Source organism: Patella vulgata, chromosome 4 (assembly GCF_932274485.2).
Source record: "Patella vulgata chromosome 4, xgPatVulg1.2, whole genome shotgun sequence".
NCBI lineage: Eukaryota > Metazoa > Mollusca > Gastropoda > Patellidae > Patella > Patella vulgata.
In genome coordinates, this window is record NC_065882.2 from 11,994,616 (window position 1) to 12,022,576 (window position 27,961).

At 34.3% G+C, this 27,961-nt stretch overlaps 1 protein-coding gene across 1 annotated transcript in view; it reads left to right on the plus strand.

Annotated features, from left to right (window-relative positions):
* The window catches only part of LOC126819521 (homer protein homolog 2), a 45,640-nt gene extending 19,355 nt beyond the window's left edge, over nt 1–26,285 (plus strand). The window contains exons 2-9 of the mRNA XM_050547649.2: nt 2,415–2,571; nt 3,742–3,873; nt 10,630–10,785; nt 11,193–11,332; nt 12,275–12,431; nt 23,577–23,681; nt 23,941–24,021; nt 24,798–26,285. Coding sequence (XP_050403606.1) covers nt 2,415–2,571; nt 3,742–3,873; nt 10,630–10,785; nt 11,193–11,332; nt 12,275–12,431; nt 23,577–23,681; nt 23,941–24,021; nt 24,798–24,995 — 1,126 coding nt within the window. The 3' untranslated portion in view covers nt 24,996–26,285. The remainder of the gene's footprint in view (nt 1–2,414; nt 2,572–3,741; nt 3,874–10,629; nt 10,786–11,192; nt 11,333–12,274; nt 12,432–23,576; nt 23,682–23,940; nt 24,022–24,797) is intronic.
* Nucleotides 26,286–27,961: the final 1,676 nt, after the last annotated feature.

Sequence of the window (27,961 nt, forward strand, 5' to 3'; positions counted from 1 at the left end):
AGAGATTGAATAGTAATCAGTCAAGTGATTAAAAGTTGAAGAAGAGAGCTTACTTTATGTTTTCTCGAAACCCAAACTATGTGTTTGTTGAAATCAGGGTCACAAGTTGAAGAATGTGTGTGTGGTAGTACACACAAACATGTGACAAAAACCTCAGTACACTTAATTAGCACACACAGTTTTCTTCTGCTATTCCTTAATCAAACAAAACAAATCTTTGCTAATAAAACCACTAATTGGAAGCTGTATTTAAAGTAGGCACACCTACGGGTTAACGATAGCGTGACTGGAGAAAGGGGAGAGGGAGTTATATGTACAGGTACTTAATGTCACTGATCATCATTGGCATTTTTGGACAATATCTAATTGTCCATAGATTAAAGAGGGCGTTATGTAAGATTAGATAAATAGCTGGCAGTTCTTGCTATAATAGTTAAAAAGTAGATAATGAAAAGGGAATATATTGAAATTTTCAGTCAAATTACTATGCTCAGAGCCAAGTTATCAGTGTTACAATAAGTGTTGCCATGTTTGTCATTGTCGCTGTTGTTACAATAATAAACAAAGTCTAATTAATGATTTATATAACATTTAAGGCATAAAGAAAGACCTGCAATCGCCAGATTTAGCTCTTGCATAATGCGGTAGGCCAACGTCACCTAGCTTATGTTATTTCACGGTAAGAGCTACCCCTACCCACCAAATTTCAGCCTCAGAATAGCCCTAGTGTAGCCGCGAGCCCTGAACAAACAAACAAACATATGACAGTCACAAATATTTGTATAGATATGTACATGTATGTAGAGACTTTTCTCCACCTCCATGCACCCTTTTGCAAGGGTTTTAATTTGTACATATATGTATGTGTACATGTATGTTTAATAACAGTGGAAGATGTTCCTTTATCAACTGGAGCTTCTGGGCTCCCTCGGCCTCTATTCCCCCTTTGAAAGTTTCTATAATAGTATATACCTTTATCCACTCAAGCTCTTGACTCTCTCTGCCTCCATCCCCCCCTTTGCAAGGTTTTATATACATATATATGTGTATTTGCTTGGTCATTTATACCACATGCTGGTCTTGGCTTGGAGAACAAAGTAGCTGTCTGTGATTGATGTCAACAATGGTTGAATATTGTTGGAAACAACATTGGATCTGTTATTATGAGACCGACATTATAAATTTCTACAGGTACAGTTTTTAAAGAGTGTAATGGTGGTTGCTCTCTTGATTGGATGAATTGGTTTTATTTATTTATTTTTGTAGAAATTCGTCAGTGTACCACTGATTTATGAATCAAGTTAACTATACATCTCTGCAAGTCAATTGATGTGCTGTTATATACTAATTGTTAGTAGCTTAGAAATTTGTAACAGTTTTAAAACTTTTAGGAATATTCTTGAATAATGTCCATTGTTTGTCGCTCTATAACATCACCTACTGTAAGAAAATGTTATAGCCAACAAATTTAAGAATTGAGTTTTCAAACATTAGATTTGAGAAAGTTTGTAGATGACCAGAATACATGTATACTTAAGATAAAATGGATGTGGTTGTTTTTATTTATAAATTAAAAACAATATTGCTACTTTTAACTGCTCAAATACTGACACTGGTATAAACTGATGTAGCGAAGTGGAATTTTAATATGTTTATAGGTTTTATTATGTCAAGTAATATAGTGTATTGAGTGAGTGCACCATTAAACTAACAAACTGACACAAATTTTACTTGCAACTGGTCTAAATAACATTGACTTATGAACCTGAGCCTTTTAGTAATGGCCATTTTTGTCATTACAGTAAATCGTATAAGTGATAATTATTATAAATTAATGTTTGCTATATATAGAAAATGGTTAGAAATTATACATATGTCTTTAATTAGCATGTGTGTACTAACTAGCTGTCACTACTGGTGTAAAAGCACACTTAAATTATAACATCCATCACTATTGAATACACAAACCTGGGCCCTGTTTCACGAAATTTTAACTAAAGATAAAATCCAAATTTTAGTAGATACTTCAATTTTGATTGTCTAAGCACTAAAATCAATCTAATATTATCCAATCAAATTACTAAAATTTGGATTTTATCTCAGTTAAAATTTCGTGAAACAGACCCCCGGACAATAGTGGTGTTTATCATTCAACAGTCACAGTTTTAACACCTTAGAGACATAACGCCCACTTAATGACTTCTTCCTGATTACTAACAATATTAAATAACTAATAAACATTATGTTTATAAAATGACGACTTTGAATTGCTAGTGGCAAATGTTATATATATCATTTATAAAAGTTATTTGTTGAAAAGTGAACTTCAGTACTAATTCTAAGTTATTGTTTGAAAATTCTCAAATTCTAATAATATGTACTTGTATGTTTATTTTGATGTTTTGTCATTTCAGGGAGCAGCCCCTGTTTTCAACGAAGGCACATGTCTTCCAAATTGATCCAGATACAAAGAAAAACTGGATTCCGGCCACAAAACAAGCGACCAACATTTCGTATTACTATGACAATTCTCGTAACTCATACAGAATTATTGGAGTAGATGGCCAAAAGGTAGGACAGATATTTACAATAGAAATAAATATCTTACTCTTCTGCACCAACTGGGCTAATAAAAAAGGGCATCCGTCAATTTTGCCCAGACAGTGGCGTACGCTTCATTGAATTCCAACTGCCAAGGGTTCTTTTATGGGCATGCCGTCGTATACACTGGACCTGGGTTTACATGTACATACTATCCAATCCGACTAGATGCTGTTATTTGTACTTGTCAGGCCCCGAGTCAACTTTGATCCAGAAGCACAAATCTTTGCACATAGTTTCTTATTGATGTATTTTACATTAAAGTAACAGAAGTTTTATAAAGGGCTATATTTTAGTTAACATAAGGCAAACAATTTTGAGTAAATTCTTAACTTAAGTCTGAGAATGCTTTGTGAACTGAGGGCCTTGTTCACTGTCTTGCATCACTAATAATGGTAAACCTGGCTGGAAGGTGCTCAGGCCCTCCGGGTAATGGGGCCTCCTGGGTAACACTGTAACCCAGGCATCATTGTGTACCTAGCACTATCTTCACATTCGTTTAATATCAAACCTTTGTTTAAAAATTCCACAAAATCTTTTAAAATCACCCCAAATCATCTAATTTTTACTTGTGTCCAGTTTAAGATTAATTAATTTTGATAATGAGTGTTCAATTTACAAGTATTTAATTACCTGACCACTGTTCAAAAATTAATCATTATACATCATTAATCAATTGGGTTGTTTATTTTTTAACAGTGATTGAGAAATTAAACACTTGTTAATTGGACACTCATTATCAAAATTGAATGGTCAGCTTTAAACTGGACAGAAGTACAAATTAAATGATTTATGGTGATTTTAAACAGTTGTTATGAATTTTTAAACAAAGATTTGATATTTAAGGAATGTGAAAAATTAGTGCTAGATACACAAGATTAAATGATACCTGGGTTACAGTGTAATGAGACACCACCTTACTCACAGATCCACTCACTGTAGCTCCAACCAGTCTAATGAAGATGCAGTGTCCTGTGGGGGAAGGAACTTTGCCCAGCCTTCAAAATGAAATGAAATCAGATTTAATGTTCTTCCATTGTTCTTTCCAAAAGGAAATCACACTGGAGTGTCCTGAAGAAACTTCTTGTCCAACAGTAATAATAATATTCTCAGTGTTTTAAAATTTTTTGTATTCTGCAGGCTGTTGTGAACAGTGTCATCACACCAAATATGACTTTTACGAAAACCTCCCAGAAGTTTGGTCAGTGGTTGGATCCACGAGCTAATATAGTTTACGGTCTCGGGTTCCCTACAGAGGTGGATTTAACGAAGGTGAGTACCATATAGATTCAAAGGACAAGGGTTGGCGCTCATGATCATCTAAATTACAAATGGCAAAAGAATATGACAATGGAACAATTAGATTTTCGATTTGACAAATTATTTAGAAATTATCAATAATGCCAGGTTCCCACTATCGTACGATGTGTTACATTAGGATTGTCCCTATTAAGTCCACAATCCGCTACGTACAGATACATTCGGCTACATTTCGATACGATTGCTGTGACTATCCTCAATATATGAATATGATAAGGCCCTGAAGAATTTACTCAAATTTCAATCACTGTTTATGAGAAATATTTTTGATCGAGAAATACCAAACTTTGCGCAAAGTTTCTTATTGATGTATTTGATACATTAAAACAATAAAAGTTTTGTAAAGAGCTATATTTTAGTTAAATTAAAGTGAACAATTTTGAGTAAATACCTAACGAAAGTCTGAGAATGCTTTGTGAATTCGGGGTTGACTATCCTCAATATATGAATATGATAAGACCTTATAGGATCACCACAATTACTCCTCGATAACTCCACGATTAAAACCAGAATTTCTATCATAGCACGAATCATGATAGTGAGAACCTAGCTTTAACATGTTGATGCTATTTCTCGAATGAAAACCCATTGTCTTAATCCTACCAATTGATACTCTATTGTTTTAATCAATTTCAAGAAAGAATCGCACTTTGAAAATCCCAAAGGATCCAAACCAAAGACCAAGTTGCAAACCTAGTGCCATACCGCTTCACCCAATTGCAGTCTCTGTCGTTCAGATGGGATTAGAAATCGAGGTTCTGTGTACATATTGGCGTGGACGTAAAAGAACCCTTGACAGTTGGAATTCGATATAAGAGTAGGTCGTAGTGGCGCTGTCTGGGCAAAATTTCCCTCATAGCACACTGTATGGCGTATGCCCGTCTTCATTAGCCCAGTTGGAGCAGAACAGTAGGATGTTAAACCTCATTTCATTTCATTACCAAATTGCAATCTAAATAATATGGTCTGAATATGGTGTATATTTGTTTTATTGCAAATTCCTGGCTTTTTGGGCAAAACTGATCTCTAAATTCTCGATAATTAACAAAATTGTCAACCAAACATTTCTCTGAAACTTTAAGGAATTTATGTCATTAAAATAATGAGGGGTTTTCTGTTTGAGAAGTGTGAGGAAACGTCTGTCATACTATTATAGAGGTCAAGGTTGGTTTACGTTGTTCTTTGTTATGGAATCTCTGTTTGTCCGAGACTGACAGCGTTTGTTTGTCCAGCAAGTGGCGACTGGGTCTCGTACTCTAATCAAAACAAATAACGCTGGACACTGAACTACACCTCAAGTCGTGTCAGTTATAACAACATAGTGTGTACAGTGACAAGTGGTGTAATCTAGGGCTTAATTCTATACAATGGGAGATAACTTGAATTTTCTTAGCAGATCTCAGGACTCAGACTAGTTATCCTCTTCCCTCTTGGCCTGTGACATAACTATAACTTTAAAGAGCCCAGCATAAGTTTTGAATGGGGTTTGATCAAAGCAATATATAATGATTTTCCTAATTTTCAACCAGGTGTATAAGTTCTAAAAGATCTGGGGGGATTGGATGGCCGAATAGTTAGCACGTCGTGCGTGCTGTATCATAAGGCCTGTCATTGAATCAACTGGCGTGGTTTCGAATCCTCGGTTGTATGTGACAAGGAGTAGGGTCGCCTGTCCAACCTCGTGGGTTTTATCTGGGTCCTCAGGTTTCCTCCCACTGCTAAAGACCCCTCCAGCAAGCGAATTATTGAAATATAATTTTAAAAAAAATAAAATGAAAAAAAAAAACATATGTTAGTCCCAAAATGACCTAGTTTGTATTGAGTGGACGTTAAAACCCATTTCTCTCTCTCACTCATATCTGTTTGATTCATGATCCGATTCCTCAAATTCAGTTAACTTCAAATACTATTCTTCAATTCTACTTCTAGACAGTATTTTGTTAAACTTTTAAAACTTAAATATTTGGAATTACTAAAAAGCTTTTTGAAAAGAGCAACTAAAGTACTTTTTATTTGGATGCAGAATTTTAATAGTTGTTCCTTAGGAAAGAAATTTGAATTGATATAGCCACAGTCCAAATGATTTTCCTTGTCAGAGTACCATTGTCAGAGTTACACTGTTCAGTTAAATTATTTCTTGCTTTCAACATAACAATTTAACAGGTAAAAAAACATCGTTGATTTGGGTAATATATGAAAGTGTGGATTTAGGGTTCATATTTAAGATGTTAGATCCACAATTTGATCCAACTTTGAGATATAACTTGAGTGGTAAACAGCCAAACATGAATCTCAAATAAGGAAAGAAACTGATTTCAACTCACTGTATTGGAATGAAAATTTAATTAAACTGAAATTCAAGAGGGTCTTCTTGAAAAGAAAATATTCATTCTGTTAAAGTCGCCCAAAGCCCAGCTTATTATGGGCCTGAGGGGCCCGCGGTTCATGACAAAACGAGAAAAAATTCAAATTCCTGATGAAATCGCCGTTATATGTCAAAGACCAAAGTTATAAAAAACAATAAAACTATTCAAAATAAAACTGTGCTTTGTGATAAACCCCGACTTTATCGAAATATTGCAATACTGCAAGATATTGCAATGCTTTTTGTCAAGTATCGCAATTTATTGCAGTGAGATTTTTGGCCGCAATACACAGCCCTATAAAATGTACTTAAATTGATTGTTAAACATTAATTATGTAAACAATGCCAAAATATCTATGTTTGGGATTTGTTTGTATTTTAAAAAAGAGGCTCATCAAAAGATTTTACCTAACACTAGTTTCTTTATATCATCCGCAGATAGAGGATGTCAAGAATGCCAAAATATCTATGTTTGGGATTTGTTTGTATTTTAAAAAAGAGGCTCATCAAAAGATTTTACCTAACACTAGGTTGTTTATGTCATCCATAGATAGAGGATGTCAAATGTTGCGAAATGTCCAAGTCATCATTTCTTTATAAATATTTAACAGTGTTGAACCAAATTGGCCACAGATATCTCTTTTACAGATTAGACTTTAACAATATTTAAGTAGTTTGCAAGAGATTAAACATTCTGATTAAAACACAGATCCTATTTCGTTTGGGGGGTTGGATGGCTGAATGGTTAGTGTGTGCGTGCTGTATCATAAAGCCTGTCATTGAGTTAACTGGCGTGATTTCGAATCCCCGGTTGTACGTGACAAGGAGTAGGGTCGCCCGTCCAACCTCGTGGGTTTTCTCTGGGTCCTCCGGTTTCCTCCCACTGCTAAAGGCCCCTATGCGCATGTGAATTATTGAAATAAAATTGAAATAAAATTAAACCATCATGTTAGTCCCGAAATGACCTAGTTTGTGTCGAGTGGACGTTAAACCCCATTTCTCTCTCTCTCTCTCTCTCTCTCTCATTTTTCGTTTCGTTTTTTTTTTATAATTATAAATCTAGAAGAGTTGTGATATTACCAGCATTTTGGTTGAAGTGAGGGATTAGCCAACGAAACAGTCTGTTACGGCGAGTTCTTGGCATGCATGCACGGAACTGTGGGTAAACCAATAGAAACGTCAACTCTAATTAATTATTGTTTAACATCATAGGGTCAAAAGCTGCTCGTACGACCCTTGACACGACCTTCCAGTACAATTTGTCAGATATTCATGTAGTGTAGGCCATCGAAAGTATAAAAAAACCGGGACGAAATATAGATCAGATTGGAGATTCAAAATCCCTCAAACAACAAAATCCCTTAAACGACAATCAGCTGTTTTAAGGAGACAATTAAACATACATTATGCAAGAGCTAAATCTGCCTATTGCAGGTCTTTCTTTAGACCTGAAATGTTATCTAATATAATTAGACATTAATTAACTTATCCAGACCATAATTAACTTATCCAGACCATAATCATCTCTCGATCCGATTTGCTGCTCAACTTTCATTCATGGTTTAATCATGAAATGGATAATCAAGACTATGTTTTTTGTCTTACCGACTTTAATAATGATGATCGACGCTAGGCCAAAAATTCAATCGCTAAATTCTCGGTTCAGAGTGGATCAATTTGGCTGAAATTTTTGAGCAAATTGCCATTACATTATCTAGTTTTTAACTATTATAGTGAGAACTGCAAGCTCTTTATCTAATCTCCCATAATGTATCTTTAACTCTTGAGCTTGTATACCCGATTGTAACATTTACCGTATAATATTTGCTTACCTAAGTAGAGAGAAATAGACAATCCTGTGAATACACAGTGTGTATATAGTTTTAGTGGTAATAGCCCAGTTACATACCTAACTCCATCCTTACCTAAACTAAAAGGTCAAAATAACCAAACCACACCCATTTATACATGTACCTCTTAGTTTAGTTACATTTACACATCATCAACTGCTAACGGACGATTGGATTTATTTTAAAGTTTTCATTTATCAGAGGAAAATGTCCAAATCTAAGGTAATTTGATTATGAATTAGTTTGAGAGTTTAGGAAAAAGGTATTCTAATCTGAAGGAATGGATAGGTTGGGGTATTTTTTTACAATCTGATGTATGGATGCAGTGATTGTCCAGGGATGTGCATTGATTATGATCAGAATTGTGTATGTCCACCTTGTCTTTGTTTCACAGGATTTTAAATATTACCAGAGAAAATTGACTAGAAAATTTGTGGAATATGCATATTTAGTGTAACATACATGTAGAGTCTCTCCTGTGGATAGTGTGTGAGAGAGCTTGCGAGGTAGTTGGAGGATATTTCTAAGGGACAAATTACATTATCAATGTTAAATCTGAAATAGATAATAGGCAAAGATTTCACAAGTTGGCAATGTGAAACCAACGTTGAATTTTTGTAATTTCAGGGCTAGTAGAGTCTACATGTGCATGCAAAAATTCCACAAATCAATGTTAACTTAAATCTGAAAAATATGTTAAATTTTCTTAACTTCGGTACGTGCAAATTTCACAAATCATCAGAACCCTGGACTTATCCCAAAGTACCTAAGAAAATCCCTGATTGACTATTTTATAATTAGATGATAATAATTTATTTCCTACAGAAATGAGATACAAGTTAGAGTTAATAGTATTTAAACTTTTATAATTTAATTCATGTAAATATGGTTTATTATAGGACTATAATTCTTTGAATCAGTAGTAGGGTGGCCCACGTACTCACAGAAATACAGTCCACCGCTGATAGTTCGAGACTACCACTGAAGCGTGCACATTCGCCGTGCCGAGACCAACTTTCTGACAGTATGATACTATAAATAGCCATGGCACGTGCAATTCTCTACAAATCTATCAACTATTACAGCCGTAAAAAATTTATTGTTGACGATTTTGAATAGCAGTAAAATTAAGCTTCTTGGTTATTACAGCAGATTTAGAAATTACGTTCGTTTCATTTTTTAAATCGCTTTATCATTAACTGTACCGTTAAGAGCGGCATCTTTTGGTTTAGTACAAATAATATCTCTGAAACACTCAGGTTAGGCAAGAACATGATACTAGCAGTAGTTTCATTTTACTTTTACAAGCTTCTTAAAACGATTGTTGAGCTACCTAACGTGCTTATTTCTAAATTCAATTTCTTGTTCTAGCTTTCTGTTATGTTTCGTAAAAAAGTAGTCTTGATTATCCCGACCTGTCAATCAGACGTAGAATGGTCGATAGACTGGTTAAGCGAGACTAATTTCAAAACAAGGGCACGTAACCTATCTTTTACTCAAAAGTGTCTGGATGTTATGGACGACTCTTGGAACCAGTTTTCAGTCTATTATTTATACGTGATTAATGGTCATAGCTTATTAAGTACAACATGATCGTTTATTTAGTGACTATAATTGTGTGGAACTGATTTGAGGCTTGGCATATATATAAGTATTGTGGCGTAATTGTCGAGATATATGGAGATATTTATTTATGGTGGGTCACCCTATCAGTAGATTCTGCTAGTAACCCACATGATATGATCTATGCGGACACAGCAGCCATGTCTTGAGAAAAAAAAAAAGGATAACTATGGAGAGCAACTTACATCCGAAAGGATAACATGATGTAGACAAAATTTGATAAGCATTTTTCCCTTATAGTTCAATAAATCTGTATCAGAAGATACATGTAAGGTTGCTGAATGCTGAAAATCAATAGGGTTCATCCTTTCTTGACCTTGACCCTAATGCTTGACACCAAATTTGAAAAAAAAATCTTGCTAAAAACTCTGTCACATTAACAATTTTTACTAAAAAGAAGGGGTACATGTAACTTAGTTAAAAAACTGTATCCTGTATCACGTTAACAAGCCAATAGACCAGTGGTTCTCAATCTTTTTTTGACAACGGCACACCTTGGAACACATGAAAAGACAGCGGCACACTTGGCTAAATATATATGAAAAATATTTTAATTTTGCAAAATAAAAACATGGCAAGTCATAGACAGCATACAATCGTAGACACAGACTAGTCATCGACACCTAGAATGACTCAAATTTAATTTTAAAAAAAAACCACAGCTATGAACATACCAGTAGACACCAGTGAATACTCAATTGGGATCAATTGGCTTTTCGCATTTTCTTAGTGTGCCGTTCAAAATTTTGCGGCACACTTAGGAAGATCTCTGATTGAGAATCACTGGTATAGACGAAGGATATTATGAGCGTTTAAAAATTAAATATCGGTTTTGATTCTATTGTAATTTTTGTCTGTTCTCCTTTTCAGTTCATTGAAAAATTTAAAGAAATTAAAGACTTAACTCGACAGAATTCGTCACAGCTAATTCAGGAAATAAATGGTGGTTCGGACAATCAGACAGGATCACCACTCATTAACCATAAAGTTCATCATTCACGTAACAGCAGTATTTCATCAATTCAGGTAAATATCAAATATTTCAATAAGAGAATGAGAGAAATGATGTTTAACATTCACTCAACTCAAAGTAGGTCATTTTGGGACTAACATATGGTTCAGTTTTAATTCAAAAATTTGTTTGTGACACTACCTATGAAACTACCTATGAAACCAACATGTGAAGGGAAATAACTCTAGTGATTGGAATATATCACTGACTTCTTTAAGTATATTACAAGGTTGTAGATCATCTTTTTATTTCTTCATATTCTATATAATATTAATATTTGAAGATACATGAGGTCCTAATTGATCAAGAACAAGGATCAATTGTCATTTTTCATTGGATTTTGTGGGAGTGATTGTGATTTTCGTGTGATTGAACTCTATAGTGTTCCCTGTTGTTGATAGCTATTTGTTTATTCCTTTAGTCTAGTGACAGTGGTAGTCTGCGGGAAAGACGGAACTCTTTAACTCAGGGAGGACAGAATGCAACAACAACATCCAATAGTCAAACAGAAGTTCAACTCAAGTATGAAAATGATCGATTAAAACTCGCCCTTGCTCAAAGGTAAGGAAGTGTACCTGTATGGCTTCAGATCCAGCATTCAATTGATTTTATAGTGTTTTTATGGACTACAATTTTCTTTGCATGTTTGATCCTTGTGTTGACCAAGGGAGTTCCTCAGGATTTGCCAGTCTGGTTTCTAGGTTGTCAGTGGTGAAGGATGGATGACTTGGCAAGGATTTATAAACTCACTGCATAATGAATGCCGGTCTTCATTAGCATGGTAATCCCCGGTTGTACGTGACAAGGAGTAGGGTCGCCTGTCCAACCTTGTGGGTTTTCTCCAGGGCCTCCGGTTTCCTCCCACTGCTAAAGACCCCTACGTGCAAGCGAATTATTGAAATGAAATTAAACCATATGTTAGTCCCGAAATGACCTAGTTTGTGTCTAGTGGACGTTAAATCCCATCTCTCTCTTGCTCTCTCTCTCTCTCTCTCTCTCTCTCTCATTAGCATGGTTGGTAGAGAAAAGTATGAACATAAACACTATTTTATTTTCTAGTTACATGTATCTATTATCAAATTCCAACTGCCAAGGGATCTTAACGTGCACGGCAATGTGTACACAGGACCTTGTTTTTTTTTTTGTCCGACCCGAATGACTAAACGTTGTCCCTGCACCAATGACAAGGGGGAACACAGGACCTCTAAGTTAGCGAGCCAACATCTTACTCACTGAGCCACTGTGGCTCCTAGTTATCTGTAGTGCTTATCAATAATCATGTATTCAGCCTAGCATGCACCTCCCCCCACATCAGATTCTTTTGAAACATTGTCTAAGAGTAAAAATCAGAATATTTTTCTTGTGTAGCCTTTTTTTTTTTTAGAAGTATTGTCTGAAACCCGGAATACTTTTGTAGTATGGCCTATTGTTATTTAAATATAGAAACATAAAAATAAATTAATGAAGATGGAAGAAACTTATCAATTTTTGTTTTGTTTTTAGTTCAGGGAATGCTAAGAAATGGGAGGTAGAATTACAAACTTTAAAAAATAACAACGCTCGTTTAACAGCAGCGTTACAAGAAAGTACGTCTAATGTTGACGAGTGGAAGAAACAGCTAGCATCTTATAAAGAAGACTGTAATCGCCTTAAAACTAAGGTAAGTCAATAAATGAAGATATTTTAATAGGAAGAGGAACTGTGGTAGTCGACTAGAATGTCTTAGGTTTAATTCCTGCCATAGAAGATTAGTCAAGCCTTGTTCACCATTTAATTTCCACCCTGAACATAGGTGGATAAAATTGGTTTAACCTTTTTTAACACGGATGGATAATAAAATTGTTTAACAGACTGGATAAAGAAGGCTTTAAACATGGGTTGATTGAAAAAGGTGGGTAAAAAGGGTTTTGATACAGATGGATATAGAGAGTTTAAGGGGTTGGATGGATAAAATAGTGAGAAAAGGGTTTAACACAGACGATTAAAATAGGGTTTAACAGGGGTGGAGAAAAAAGGTGTTAACAGGGGTGGAGAAAAAGGGTTTAACGGGGGTGGAGAAAAAAGAGTTTAACACAGATGGATAAAATAGGGTTAAACAGGGGTGGATAAAAAAGGGGTAAGCAGGGGTGGAGAAAATAGGGTTAACACTGGTGGAGAAAAAAGGGCTTAACACAGATGAAGAAAAAACGGTTAAACAGGGATGAAGAAAAAGGGTTTAACAGGAGTGGAGAAAATAGGGTTAACACCGGTGGAGAAAAAAGGTTTTAATACCAGTGGAGAAAAGAGTTTAACACAGATGGATAAAATCGGGTTAAACAGGGGTGGAGAAAAAAGGATTAACAGGGGTGGATAAAAAAGGGGTTAGCAGGAGTGGAGAAAATAGGGTTAACACCGGTGGAGAAAAAAGGTTTTAATACCAGTGGAGAAAAGAGTTTAACACAGATGGATAAAATCGGGTTAAACAGGGGTGGAGAAAAAAGGATTAACAGGGGTGGATAAAAAAGGGGTTAGCAGGGGTGGAGAAAATAGGGTTAACACCGTTAGAGAAAAAAGGGTTTTAACAGGGGTGGACGAGAGGATTTAACAGGGGTTGATAAAAAAATGGCCTCAACACTGATGGATTTAAACAATGGGGTCAACCCGGGTGGATAAAAAGGCTATGTCCTTGTACAGAATCAATATATTACTTTTAAAACATCTCACTCTTGACATTTAAACCACATTTAATCATGAAGTATATAATGACCTTGTACTGGCAAGCTTTAGTTGACTCAGTTGGGTTTTTTTTTATACCACAATGATGTTTTCTTAAGAAAAAAAACAACCTTTGTTTAGATCTGTTTGTGTTAGGATGTCAGTCAATAGCCAGATCAACAATTTGCTTAAAAACAAATTTAAAAAGAGGTCAAATACTTTAACTTTATAAATTAAACAGAAAGAATGGCTTAAACAATGTTAGGATATCATGTATTTACATGATTGATTCATGTACATATTATGTGTGTTTAAAGCCTCGGTCTTGTAGATAAATCCTAAGATGTGCTTATGTTAAGGCAATACAAAAAAATAAATATTCTGATTCTCTGTGCATCATAAGGTCTGTCATTGAGTCAGCTGGCGTGGTTTCTATGCCCCGGTTCTACGTGACAAGGAGTAGGGTAGCCTATCCAACCTCGTGGGTTTTATCTGGGTCCTCCAGTTTCCTCCCAATGTTAAAGACCCCTATGCGCAAGTGAATTATTGAAATAGAATTGAATCATGTGTTAGTTCCAAAATGACCTAGTTTGTGTCAAGTGGATGTTAAACTCTCTCTCTCTCTCTCTCTCTCTCTCTCTCTCTCTCTGACTCTCAGACAATACTTCTAAAAAATCACATGCAGGAGGGATTTTTTTTTTTTTTTTTTATATCTTCTGTCATACTATCATACTTAAATTTTCGCAGTGTTTTCTCGCTGTGCTGGCCGACTGCCTTTGATGTTGTATTTTCCACTAATCCTTACCTAATCCAAGAACAATGGTGTTAAAAAAACAAAAGTTTATTTTTTATAAAGCAGAAAACTTTCGATTATTACAGATTCACAACTGATCAGATTCTAACAAATGTAGCCTTTATTAACTAACAAATAATGGTGTTAAAAACTATAGTTTATTTTTATACGCCCACATTTTCATGTGAAACTTCCAATCAATAGAAACAGGAAACACAAACCAAATACAGACGGTTTGATGGGATCAATTTTGACTAAGTCAAAATGATGCATTTGATATTTAGGTAAGTTGATATACAATAATTACTAGAATACAATATCAAAAAAACATTGTTTTATCCAGTGTTTGGTTTTTGGATATTGTATTCTATTAATTATTGTATATCACATTTTCATATGGATGTATATTGTTGTTGCCCCAGTCCGTCTGGACATCTGTCCATTCATATTTTGTTTGTGGACACTCTATTATAGGTCACAATTTTAATCCTATTTTGATAAACTTGAAATATATTTTTACATGCCAAAGATCTTAGTTCCTTTCAATATTGGCATGTAACAAAAAATCATGTTTTTAGCTTGTGGACACTCTAGAGGTCACACTTTTTATCCAATTTTGACGAAACTTAAAATGTATGTTTATAACCCAAATATCTCAGCTCCTTTTGTTATTGGTGCATATCGGGGTATCGAACCTTAATTGATTATACGAAAAACAGCATTTTGGCATGTGGACCCAATTTTAAAAAAACCTTCAGATATATCACCGTTACACCCTAATGATGGTTGAGTTCGAATTTCGTGAAAATGGAGGTCACAATTTTTATCCGGTTTTAAAAATCATTCATATATATCACAGTTACACCGTAATTACAGTTGAGTTCAAATTTTGTGAAAATCAGACTGAAACTTCCTTTCAAAATGGCCGTTCCACTTTATGCAAATAGTGTTAAACCATGTAATACTTTTTAGCTTGTTCTCTGTTTATAAATCAAAAAGCTTTAGATTTTTACAGATTTACAACTGCATAGATTCTAACAAATGTAGCTTTTATTAAAGAGACATTCCCACAAAAGTATATATCGGGTAGTTATTTCCAATAAAAGTATGGCAATTTTGAGATATGGAAAGTAGAGGCACCCAATCTTTCTAGAAAAATACTGGATTCCCTGGTAAACATTCTTGGAGCGCGCACAGGGTGTCACTAATTGGCAGTCTGACAATTACTTCTGTCTGCTTGAGTGATGTCAAAGGTTACATGCATAGATCGTCTGATCTCTTTTCATTAGGGAGTGCTTAATGTATATGTTGATAAACCTGATTGTGAGTGGACGTGGAAAAAGTGAGAGACTTAAACATACAACAGATTATGAGGGCAGGGCATAATCCCAGAATTTACTTTGGCCTCGATATTTATGGTAGATGGACAGCGATTAAAGACATCTTCGTAGTTTATATGCAATGAATTCTCCTTCAGCTTGCCAGTGACACAAACATGGCTTCTTTAAATAGATTTTTTATAGCTTGGGGTATTTCCTCGAGAATACAATGTTTTGCGAGGGATTTGGAGCAAATGTTTGATCAATTATTTAGTTTGAATATGTTTTTAGTCCAAATATATCATCAAATCACCCAGTTTGTACATTTGAAAGCAACTTTAAATAATAAATAAAATAATTCACAAAAACAACCAATGTGTTAGGCATATATATATTTCTGTAGTCTATTTTTTTTCATAGTTACTTAAACATACATTATGCAAGAGCTAAATCTGTCTATTGCAGGTCTTTCTTTAGGCCAGAAATGTTATCTAAATTATTAATTAGACATTAATTAACCTATCAAGGACATAATCAACTCTAAATGGCAGCGCTAGCCTGTGATCTTTAGTTGATTGTGAGCCGATTTACTGCATAACTTTTTTCCTCGATTTAGCGATTAAGGGGATAATCGAGACTATGCTGTTTATTGTACTGACTTAAGTAATGATGACCGAGGCTAGGGGGAATTTCAGTCGCTTAGTTCTCGGTTCATAGTGGATCAATTTGAATAAAATTTTCAGCAAATTGCCTTTACATTATCTAGTGTTTAACTATTATAGTGAGAAGTGCCAACTCGTTACCGAATCTCCCATAATGTATCTTTAAACAAAACACTAAAATATTATTAGAGATTCACAACTGCACATAATATTCTAACAAATATAACAGTCAATTTGATTAAAACACAGATCCTATTTTGTTTTTATAGTTCAAAATTTCGTTTTACTTGTCTTCACTACACTAGGATCTGGAAGAGTTGTTATATTACCGGCGTTTTGGTTGAGAAACCCAATGAAATTGTCTGTTACGGTGACTACTTGGCGTACCATGCACGGAACTGTGGGTAAACCACTAGAAAAGTCAACGCTGATTGATTAATCAATGTCTGATGTCATAGGGTCAAAAACCGCTCGTATGACTCCACCTTTTAGTACAACTTGTCAGAAATTCATGTAGTGTAGTTCATAGAAAGTATAAAAAAACGATACAATATATGGATCTGAATAACACTAAAATAATTCGCAAAATACAAATTGAATTCATTAATTATTGACAGTTATTAGTAAGGATTGATCTAATTAACGCCCTCTGGCCTCGTTATTATACCTGAGCGACAAATTTTAACCAGATATAGATTTCTGATTAATCAATGTATTAACAGTCGGCCAGCACTCCGAGAACAAACCATCTTCGCAGCTCTATTCTTGAACAAATTATCTCATTTTATTCGGAAATCACAATTTGTTATTAAATCTAAATCTTATTTCTTCAAATAGGCTTTTTATTGATTCTTAATACCATAGGATCCACCGTGGCTCCTTGAGTAAGGCCCTAGCTGGTTGACCAAGAAGATTTTTTTACAGCATGGTTTCCCCCTTATCATTGGTGCAGCTCGTAAGGGATGGAGTAAGGAACTGGCATTCTCAGACTTAAGAATTTACTCAACTTTCAGTCACTGTTTATGAGAAATATCTTTGATCCAGAAACACAAAACTTTGCACATAGTTTCTTATTGATGTATTTGATACATTAAAACAACAATGCCTGGTTCTAGTCAATTTCCCCAATCATAGCACATTTCATGGTGCATGCCCAGTTGGTGCAGAAAAATAGAACATTAAACTTTGATTTCATCTTCTATAAGGTTACAATCATTGCTTTTGTTTAATATAAAAATGAAATTTGTTATTGGCCTTCTGTCATTGTCTTGTTTAAACATTATTTCTCTAGAATAACAATCGGTATTTCACAAAACAAATTATTTTAAATGATTATTGAAAAAAATATCAAATATCTACTGAGTTGATTGTTTACGAAAGCTTAAACTTCTCATAACATTGATTATCACCATTGGTTACCATCGGTTACCATGGAACCCTGACATTTATGACGTAGATGCTTTAAGATATTTGATTTTTTTTTAAAATTCTTTCTGTTGGGCATATACATGTTGTCAGTTTGATATGATAGGCCTGGAATCCAGCATCTAATAAGCTAGGAATCATAAAATCAGTTTTTAAAGTCAATCAGATCTAACGAGCGATTGTAGATCAATATAGTTCAAAAATCCCTAACTGTATTTAATACTATTTATACAGAAAAAAATACCAATTGCTAGGCTATAAGTAATCTAAATCGCGACTTCCTGCATAGCTGTCCCCAGTTATTGCTGAGAGAGAGAGAGAGAGAGAGAGAGAGTTTAATCTCCACTCGACACACACACTGCTAACCATTTCGCCATCCAACCCCCCTTACAAAATTCTCGAGCTGCTCACAGAAAAGTGACACGTGCAGAATGTTAACCAATTATGGATTTGATTTCTATTGTTTTGATCGAGTCTAAAACTGTGAAAAGAAAGACAAAAAATTACCTAGAAAGACACAAAAAAAAAATGACTAGGAAAAACAAAAGAAGACAAAGAAAGACAAAAAATCGCTGAACTAATATTTTATTAATAGGCCAGTCTACCTGGAGACCTGAAGAGACCATGTTAGTTTTGGGGTAATTTATAATCTTTGTAACTTGAAATTAAAAAAAAACATACCACATGATCCACAATAGAAAGACAAACATTTGCCAAGCATGTTTGAATGGGGAAACATTTTTAGAAGTGTGCCAATAAATGCTTCTAGGCACTTGATATCAATATTGTATGGGTTACGACTTCTTTCCTGAAGAATTATTGAAAAATTGAATTTTCCTATACAGGATTCTCTTGAGATGTGTAATAATCAAGCCTGGAAATAAGGCACCTGTCACAGACAATGTCAGGCACAGCTAAACACAGGCCACGAAATTTCAAATTTTGGCGTAACCAGAAAAATGGTTGCAGGTTTATGCTCTCCGTAACCATTTTCTTTGGTTACACCAGATAACCATTGACTAAACAATTGGTTACTAAAATGGTTGCGCTATTTTTCATGTTTTATCCAGATTTAAATGGTGCTATTATTCATTTCCACTTGCAGTGAATGAAATAACTTGACTAATTTATATTCTTATATATTTCAACATACATTATGCAAGAGCTAAATCTGTCTATTGCAGGTCTTTCTTTAGGCCTGAAATGTTATCTAAATTATTAATTAGACATTAATTGACTTATCCAGACCATGATCAACTCTTGATGTCATTTCAAGCCTGCGATTTTTACTAGATTAGGATCCGATCTGCTACTCAATGCTCATTCATGATTAAATCAAAAAATGGATAATCATGACTATGTTTTTTTATCGTACCGGCTTTAGTAAGGATGATCGAGGCTAGGCCTAAAATTCAATTGCTAAATTCTCGGTTCAGAGTGGATCAATTTGACTGAAATTTTCAGCAAATTGCCTTTACATTATCTAGTTTTTAACTATTATAATGAGAACTACCAGCTCTTTATCTAATCGTCCATAATGTATCTTTAATCTGATGTTTGTCATTTTATACGGCATGGAATAATGGATATGTATTTTATCCATGTTTTAATGATTTATTTATACGTTTCTGGCACAAAGTCCAAATTGTCTGGATTTAGTTCATTAGTGTCTGATGACATTGTGTAATTTATATATGTATGACTAAACCATTGGATGGAACAAAATAAATCTCTTGTACCATGTACACGTTAATATGAAAAGTAGGACGTTAAAAGAGCTGAATCGCTAATATTTGGGACCTAGAAATTGACACAAATGGGTTGCAACGCATATAATAATGTAATATGAATGTATATAAACTGATTTACATTCAATCGTTTCCGTTTTTACTCTAATTTCAAATCATTTATGTTCGGCTAAATACACAAGAAGTCTCAATCGAATGGCAACCTCTAGCATCTGGTTATTCCAGTCTACCCCGATCAGTGCTCACTCTGGGTTCCATTTTTTTTCTGCCAATTTTTCAATTTAATTTATTAGCCATATATTTCTTCCGCCAAAATTTAAAAAAAAAAATCAGTTTTTTTTTTAAAAACTTTTTTATTTACATAAATACATACAATATAAATATTACAATTTACAATTCTCTTCTCTGCTTTGCAGAGGAACATTTTTTGAACACTTTTTCAAAATCAAGGATAACCACTTTTCCAATACTAAGTACCATTAAATTGCACAATGTATTGGCTTTTAATGAATTTCGGAATTTGTTTTTTATAATATTTTGCCTACTAAATCCCCTTTCACACTCCGCAGTTGCCACGGGAATTGTAAGCAAGCGCTTACTGATATCACAAACACTTGGGAATCATCTTTGGTTACGGCAAATTTACAAATGGCAGTAATAGTAACATCACCTAAGTCAGACAATTGAACATAATTTCGAAATGCCATAACTTCTTCGGACAAGGTACAAGTATCGAGTTTCAACAAATTCGCATAATCTTCTATCGGACGTTGACGACGACTGTTCAATTTTTCGCTTACGACCCATGGCATACGATTTGATAATAATTGACTTTCTAGGACAACCCCAAGATTATATACGCAATTTATAAACTGTAACAACATATACCTGGCTTCATTTATTAACTATACCGGCAACTTTAGTAAGCAAAAGACCTAAACAGCCGTCATAATCCAATAGTCCCAAACAAATCGATCGAGTAGTGTTCACAGTGTCTGCCATTATGAATATATAGAAACCATCAAAAGAGAAACCGATTCGTATTTGAAAACAAATAATTAAATCTTTTGTCTCTTAATTAGTTTATTACTACTCTTACTTCAAATACTTATCAACACTAATCCGAGATTGACCAAGAGACAAAAGATAGGTCTATAATTGATTGATAACTGTCTCAGCCAAGTGCAATAGACTGTAACGCGTATGCACAGTGTGGAAATCAAAGCTTTGTGACAAGAAAAATTTATCGCCACGAGTAAAAAAGAATCGCCATACAGCAAAAAGTTATCGCCAAAAATTTCGCCAAATTGAATATTTTATCGCCAAAATTATATTTTTATCGCAATTGGCAGAAATGGCGATCGACAGCGTGAGCGCTGACCCCGATAGTATTTATTGCGCATGCTTTCCAGATAAGAATATGAATATGCTTTCCAGATAAGAATTTGACATGACTTGTGGAATATGCCTAGCCTCGTTCTTCAAGTCTCTTGTTACAAATGGCGTCGAAACGCATTCTGAATGGTATAATGTTTATTATGTCTTAAATATTGGATATCAGAAGTCCATCTTTTCCCGGTAAGATGACAACATCAATGTTCATTTAAATTGACAAATAATTTGTTTTTTCAATGTCAAAGATTTTGGATGATATTGAGTTAGAGACTTAGCTACTTTAAACCCCATTTGATTTTAAATCTTCGGTTATTGTTAAAATATCGTTAAGTGGACTAACCTGTTTGTAATTGACCCGGGTATAAAATAACCGGTTAAAATATTGTTAAGTGGACTACCCGGTTTGTAATTGACCCGGGTATAAAATGACCGGTTAAAATATCGTTAAGTGGACTAACCTGTTTGTAATGACCCGGGTATAAAATGACCGGTTAAAATATTGTTAAGTGGACCACCCGGTTTGTAATTGACCCGGGTATAAAATAACCGGTTAAAATATTGTTAAGTGGACTACCCGGTTTGTAATTGACCCGGATATAAAATGACCGGTTAAAATATCTTTAAGTGGACTAACCTGTTTACAAATGGCTGCCTAAAATTGCCATATGTTAGTCTCAAAATAACCTTGATAAAGTCCTGACGAGACCTTAAAGCAAATTCCATTCATTTGACTCGCATCTACATGTACCATAAGACTGTGTCTAGAATTTCTTTAAACATTTTCGCGATATTTTTTAACACTTTGAGTTTAATACTCTAGGCCTACTTGTATCTGCGTTAAGTGATTGGAAACAGTTTTTATCTTTGCTTAAAAGTCTAAAAGCTGTTTTTTGAGAGAATTGCAAGATAACTTCAGAGAATGGTTTTAATCTTGTCGGCTTTTGAGGGAGTTAGTTTTCAAAACATTCCTCGGTAGTATAAATAAAACAAGAAAAGTTGTTTGTTTTGATTTAAAACCACGGGATTTAAGACCTGAGTTTTACAAGAGGTGATTGTTTTCCGACCGAAACATAGAAGTGTGTAAACAGTTCAACGAGTCTGTGAATGGGTTTAGGAGTTAAGAGGTACACACTGACAACAGCGAGACAAACAATGAAATATTGAACGATCATACTGGAAAACAAAGACTCGATTCGAACATGAGTTTTAGCCGATGTGTCAGAAAGTTTTATAAGAACCCTGTTACTGATCGACAAGTTCACTAACTAACTACCATGTCCTCAGTGCCGTGTAAACTTTTGGGAAGTTGGTGTTAATTTTTCACATGGAGTTATAGCATTAGTGATGTAGGTGAGTGGTCTAACTTGTTTTTGTCGCGTAAATCTTTTCAGTTCGTGGGGAGAATTAGTGGGTAGCTCTAATTTGTTTTTATCTTGTAAAGCTTGTCAGTTTGTTTTATACAATGGACACAATTCTATGGGGTACAATTACTGTTAATTATACTGAGCCGTGTTTCGACTAGGCTTCTCTATTCTCTAGCCTTTATCAAACGACTGATTTCTCAAGTAGTACTTATGGAGCTTGTATATTTGCTGTTTACATGGAAACAATTTTAAACTAGTTTTTTAAATCTATCAAAGAGAAAAAAAAATTGTGTGTGTCTGTAGGGAGTATTTAATGATGACATTGACAATTAGCTTATTAATAATTATTAGGATGCATTTTCATGGAATACAATTTTAAACTAGTTATTTTTAATCTATAAAAGAGAAAGTTATTGGGGGGGGGGGGAGTCTGTGGGGAGTTTTTAATGATGAAATTGACATTTAACTTATTAGGACATAATTTCATGGAATACAATTAATGTTTATAATACTAGGATTCTCTGGTCTTTATCAAGCTTGTGTGTTTGCACTTCAATTATGAAATTACATTGAAACAATTTTAAACTAGTTTTTTCTTAATCTATCTCTACATGTATTAAAGAAAGAGTTTGTGGTTCTGTGGGTGCAGTATTTAATGATGAAATTGACAATTAATGCTTGCTTTTGTCTACGATATCACCCTTAGTGTCTCTATACTGATTGACATTTCCACCAGGATTTGTTGTTGTTGTTAGTTAGTTGTATTTTACGTCCGCTTCCACCAGGATTTGATTGCATACTAGTTTTTATATCAGCCTTTATCAAGCTGGTGTATTAACCTTTATCAAGCTTGTGTATTAGCCTTTATCAAGCTTGTGTATTTGCCTTTATCAAGCTTGTGTATTAACCTTTATCAAGTTTGTGTATTAGCCTTTATCAAGCTTGTGTATTTGCCTTTATCAACCTTGTGTATTAGCCTTTATCAACCTTGTGTATTTGCAATTCAATTACTAGTTTTAATCTAACTATGTATGGTGCATTCGTTATAAGATTCCAAACATTTGAAGTTATGAATTCTGACATAACTTTATAATAACTACTTTTTATACACACACATGTAGTTTGGGTGTATACAGTCATCTCCCTGTCCGTCCATCCAACAACATGGTTTGTGAATGTGATGGAGGCTAGTACTTTACATATTTTTTTTCAAATATGGCGTGAATCATTGTGGTCATGAAGGCTATTGATAATCAGATTCATGTAAATTACGCTGGAAAGTCAGTCCTTAGGAACTTTCGCGGCCATCACCAGGATCGAACCCCTGGCCTGGGTGGGTGAGCCAATTAGTATGATAAATTTTGTACAATTTGTCTCATAATTTAATTATTTTATATCTTTATAGATGTTAGAAATGGAAGAAAGTCACCAGCAAAAATTACAACAGGAAGTGAAGTCATTACAACAGGAAGTTGAGCAGTTACAGCAGATACAACAGTCGAAAGATAAGGTTAGTAATTAAGATAAACGAGAAAATAAGTTAAAAGGGCATTATGGGAGATTAGATAAAGAGTTGACAGTTCTCACTATAATAGTTAAAAACTAGATAACGTAAATAGAATATGCTTAAAAATTCAGTCAAATTGATCCATTCTGAACCGAGATATTAGCTTTTGAATTTTAGGCTAGCCTCGATCTCCATTACACATGGAGGATTAAAAATTTAGGTTTTTTTTTGTATAATTTGTTTTTTGTTGTTTATGTTTCAGGAGATAGATGAGTTAGTGTTAAAATTCAACAATATGAGTAGTACAGACGATAGCAATACAGCGTTACAATCTCGTATTCAGGTAAGATATTTTAAAATTATATCACAGGGAACCTTGTCTTATACTAAGGGGATGGGGGGGCGCGGATGGCCAAATGGTTAGCATGTGCGCGTTGTATCATAAGGTCTGTCATTGAGTCAACTGCCGTGGTAGCGATTTCCCGGTTGTATGTGACAAGAAATAGGGTCGCCTGTCCCACCTCGAGCGGTTTCTCTGGGTCCTCCGGTTTCCTCCCACTGCTAAAGACCTGTACACGCAAGCAAATTATTGAGATAGGATTGAACCATATGTTAGTCCTGAAATGACCTGGTTTGTGTTGAGTGGATGTTAAACTAACTCTCTCTCTCTCTCTCCTCTCTCTCTCTCTCTCTCTTAAATTACTAGACTACAAAGGTAGCAATTACATTTAACATTATTATTTGATTTTATTCAGTTTTATACCCCCACATTGTCATCACCCCTGCACATCCATCAACGTCCACAATTGTTTGTTGATGCTCTAGAGGCTACATTTATTACCCAATTGACTTTAAATTTATATATAGTGTTGATGGTCATGAAATGAAGAATCCTATTGATTTTCAGCGATTAGGAATGCTTTTTTTAAGATCAACATCAGCTTGATGAACTACTTGATGTTGATTATAAAAGACTCTTTCCTAAGTTTGTTAGTGTCTTGTAAATGCACCCACTACCAACAAAAGTGTAAAATAGACAATCTTTATCGACGGCTTAGTTGACTTAGCTGCTGTGGGCGTATGTTTTGTTGCCTGGCAACCCATATTTATATTTTTCAGACACTTGAAGAAGAAAATCACGATTTATCAGTCAAAGTTGAAGATCTGCAGAGATTATTGGGCGAATCTCGCGTATCTCAAGATCGTGAAAACAGTGATCTAATCAAGTTACAGGAACAACTAGGTCACAAAGTGACGGAACTTTATGAACTCCATGAACAAATAGTGTCCACGATAAAAAAAGAATCAAATTCATAGCGATTGGATACAACATCAACATGTGATCAGCTTCCAAATTTATCATTGACCGATTTACTCTAGTTGTGAAAATAGTGCAAGGAGCTGAAAAAAGAGGGTTTTGCTCAGATGACACAGTTGTGAATTTTGTTATTTTTCCAAAGATTTTGCAATAATTTTAAGAATTTTGTTTAAATTATACAGTTGTGAATTTCAACATGGGTGATCTGTTTATTTCCAAGGATTTTTGCAATAATTTTACGATTTTTGTTTTCCTGATGAGGTTGTGAATTTATACGTGGGTAATTTTTTAAAGGATTGTTTTTTTGGGGGGGTTTTGATGTTAAAGCTAGTAAAGGGAGTGTTACATTAATTTATTATGATGGGATTTAAAAAGAAAATCTGATTTTGTCTGATATTTGAAACATTTTCTTGATCATACAAAGTTATGGCAATTGGGCCTTAAACCCCGATTCCCGCTCGATAAATTGAATCCTGCTAGATCGAATAAGATTTTTCTTTTCAATTAAAATCAATTAACTGCCTCAAAATTATTTCATTCTTTCCAATGTTTATATTAGTCAACCCAACTAGGCATTACTCTGTATTTATTGTTTCAATTCATCAATTTTATCGTAAAACATGAGGCTCACTGGCGTCGATTGAAATGCATCCTTCGTCAAACAAAGTCAAGTAAGATAAAATGAAATGAAGACGGATCAAGTGTTCAAATGAAACCAGATTTCATACGATTGATGCCTATGGGATTGCACTCTAATACAAAGTAGTCTCTTTTGTGCAACTGATTTTAGATCAGTGTAGGACAAGCGTCTCCTTTTGATGACTTTTGCCGGTCATTAATGGGCTGGATTTAAAATTGACCAGCAGAGCAAATTGGACTTTGGTCAAAACCCTTGTTCATTGCAGTGTTTAATAAGGGTAATTGGAATGGTGGTATTCATTTTGGTATATACAGCCCAGGGATCTTAATCGGCTGATTTTGATATTTGAAAATTAGCACAGTTAGTTGTTCAGATTTGTCAGATTTGGTACATATAACTGTCAAACCTCTACCAAGATAAATTGTTTCAATGGCATTTAGTAATTGAAATGGAGTATACAGGTCACAATTCTATTGAATACAATCACTGCTTATTACTGACTAGAGCCGCTCAGTGATAAGCAGTAATTGTATTCCATAGAAATGTGACTACCAAGATACATTTCACTGTGGTAGATTCCTTTGTATTCATTTCTATCTTAGTCTAAGCTGGAACTCTTTAAGATTACAGACCTTCAATGTTGATTGTGCATACACTGTACATGTATTTTGTTTTTTCATGACGTCATTAATCCTTAGCCACAGAAACAAAACAGACGGCAAGATGCGTAAAAATAAGTGATGATTCAATCCGATTTATCACAGATCCTTTTTCTTTTCATTTCTTATAGTTCAAAATTTCGTTCTACTTGTCTTTTCTACACTAGGATCTAGAAGACTAATTATATAACTCTTGTTCTGGATGATATAAGGGATTAGCCAATGAAACGATCTGTTACGGCATGTTTTTGGCGTGATGTGCACGGAACTGTGGCTAACCCACTAGAAACATCAACGCTGATTGGTTAATCAAATGTCTGATATCATAGGGTCAAAAGCTTCTTGTATGACCTCTGACAAGACTTTCCACTACAACCGGTCAGATCTTCATGTAGTAGAGGCCATCAAAAGTATAAAAAAAAAACGAAACGAAATATAGATCTGTATTTTAGACTAGACAGCAAGATATGTAAAACTACGTAACTAACAGACTTGTAGAATCTTGATTGGTTGTTTTAGACTAGACAGCAAGATATGTAAAACTACGTAACTAACAGACTTGTAGAATCTTGATTGGTTGTTTTAGACTAGACAGCAAGATATGTAAAACTACGTAACTAACAGACTTGTAGAATCTTGATTGGTTGTTTTAGACTAGACAGCAAGATATGTAAAACTACGTAACTAACAGACTTGTAGAATCTTGATTGGTTGTTTTAGACTAGACAGCAAGATATGTAAAACTACGTAACTAACAGACTTGTAGAATCTTGATTGGTTGTTTTAGACTAGACAGCAAGATATGTAAAACAACGTAACTAACAGACTTGTAGAATCTTGATTGGTTGTTTGTGAGCATTCAGTATCAAATAATCATTGTGCATTATGTATATATTATATTTCATGGATCAGTGTTCTTCCATTTTCATATTCATTTTTTTTTTTATTTTATTATTTCAACGCCATTTTTCATTTTTATTTGTTGCTTTGTGTTTTGTGTTGGTTTTTTTTTAATATTACCAGTAACTGAGACACATATTCTTCAGCAAATGTCTTGTCACCAAGTTCACAAAGCCTTCTCAGACTTAAGTTAATAATTTACTCAACTTTTAATCACTGTTTATGAGAAATATCTTTTATCCATGAAATACAAAAATTTGCACATAATTTCTTATTGATGTATTTGATACATTAAAACAACGAAAGTTTTATAAAGGGTTATATTTTAGTTCAAATACGGCAAACAATTTTGCGTAACTTAAGTCTGAGAATGCTTTGTGAACTCGTGGCCTGTTCTGTCTATTCAATCTGGTTTACAAATCGAAATTTTGCTTGTGCTCTAACTAGAAATTAGACAATATTTATTTATTAATTTAACTCCATGCAAAGACTGGGTGTGGTCTCCTTTTACAGAGCTCTGGGGTTTTTATTAAGTGATAACAATATTTGGGCTAGCATATGGTTGTATAGTACAATATGTTTTGTTGAATTTAATAACAAAATACTGTTATGTGTACCCAAGTTTGTTGCATCTTCATTATGTAACAGTATTCATGGAAAAAATGAAATGAAATGGCATTTTAACGTCCTATTTTTGTGCTCGATCTAGGCTAATGAAGAAGATCACGAAAACAAACTCTAATGACCAAAGTTGATGTATTACTAT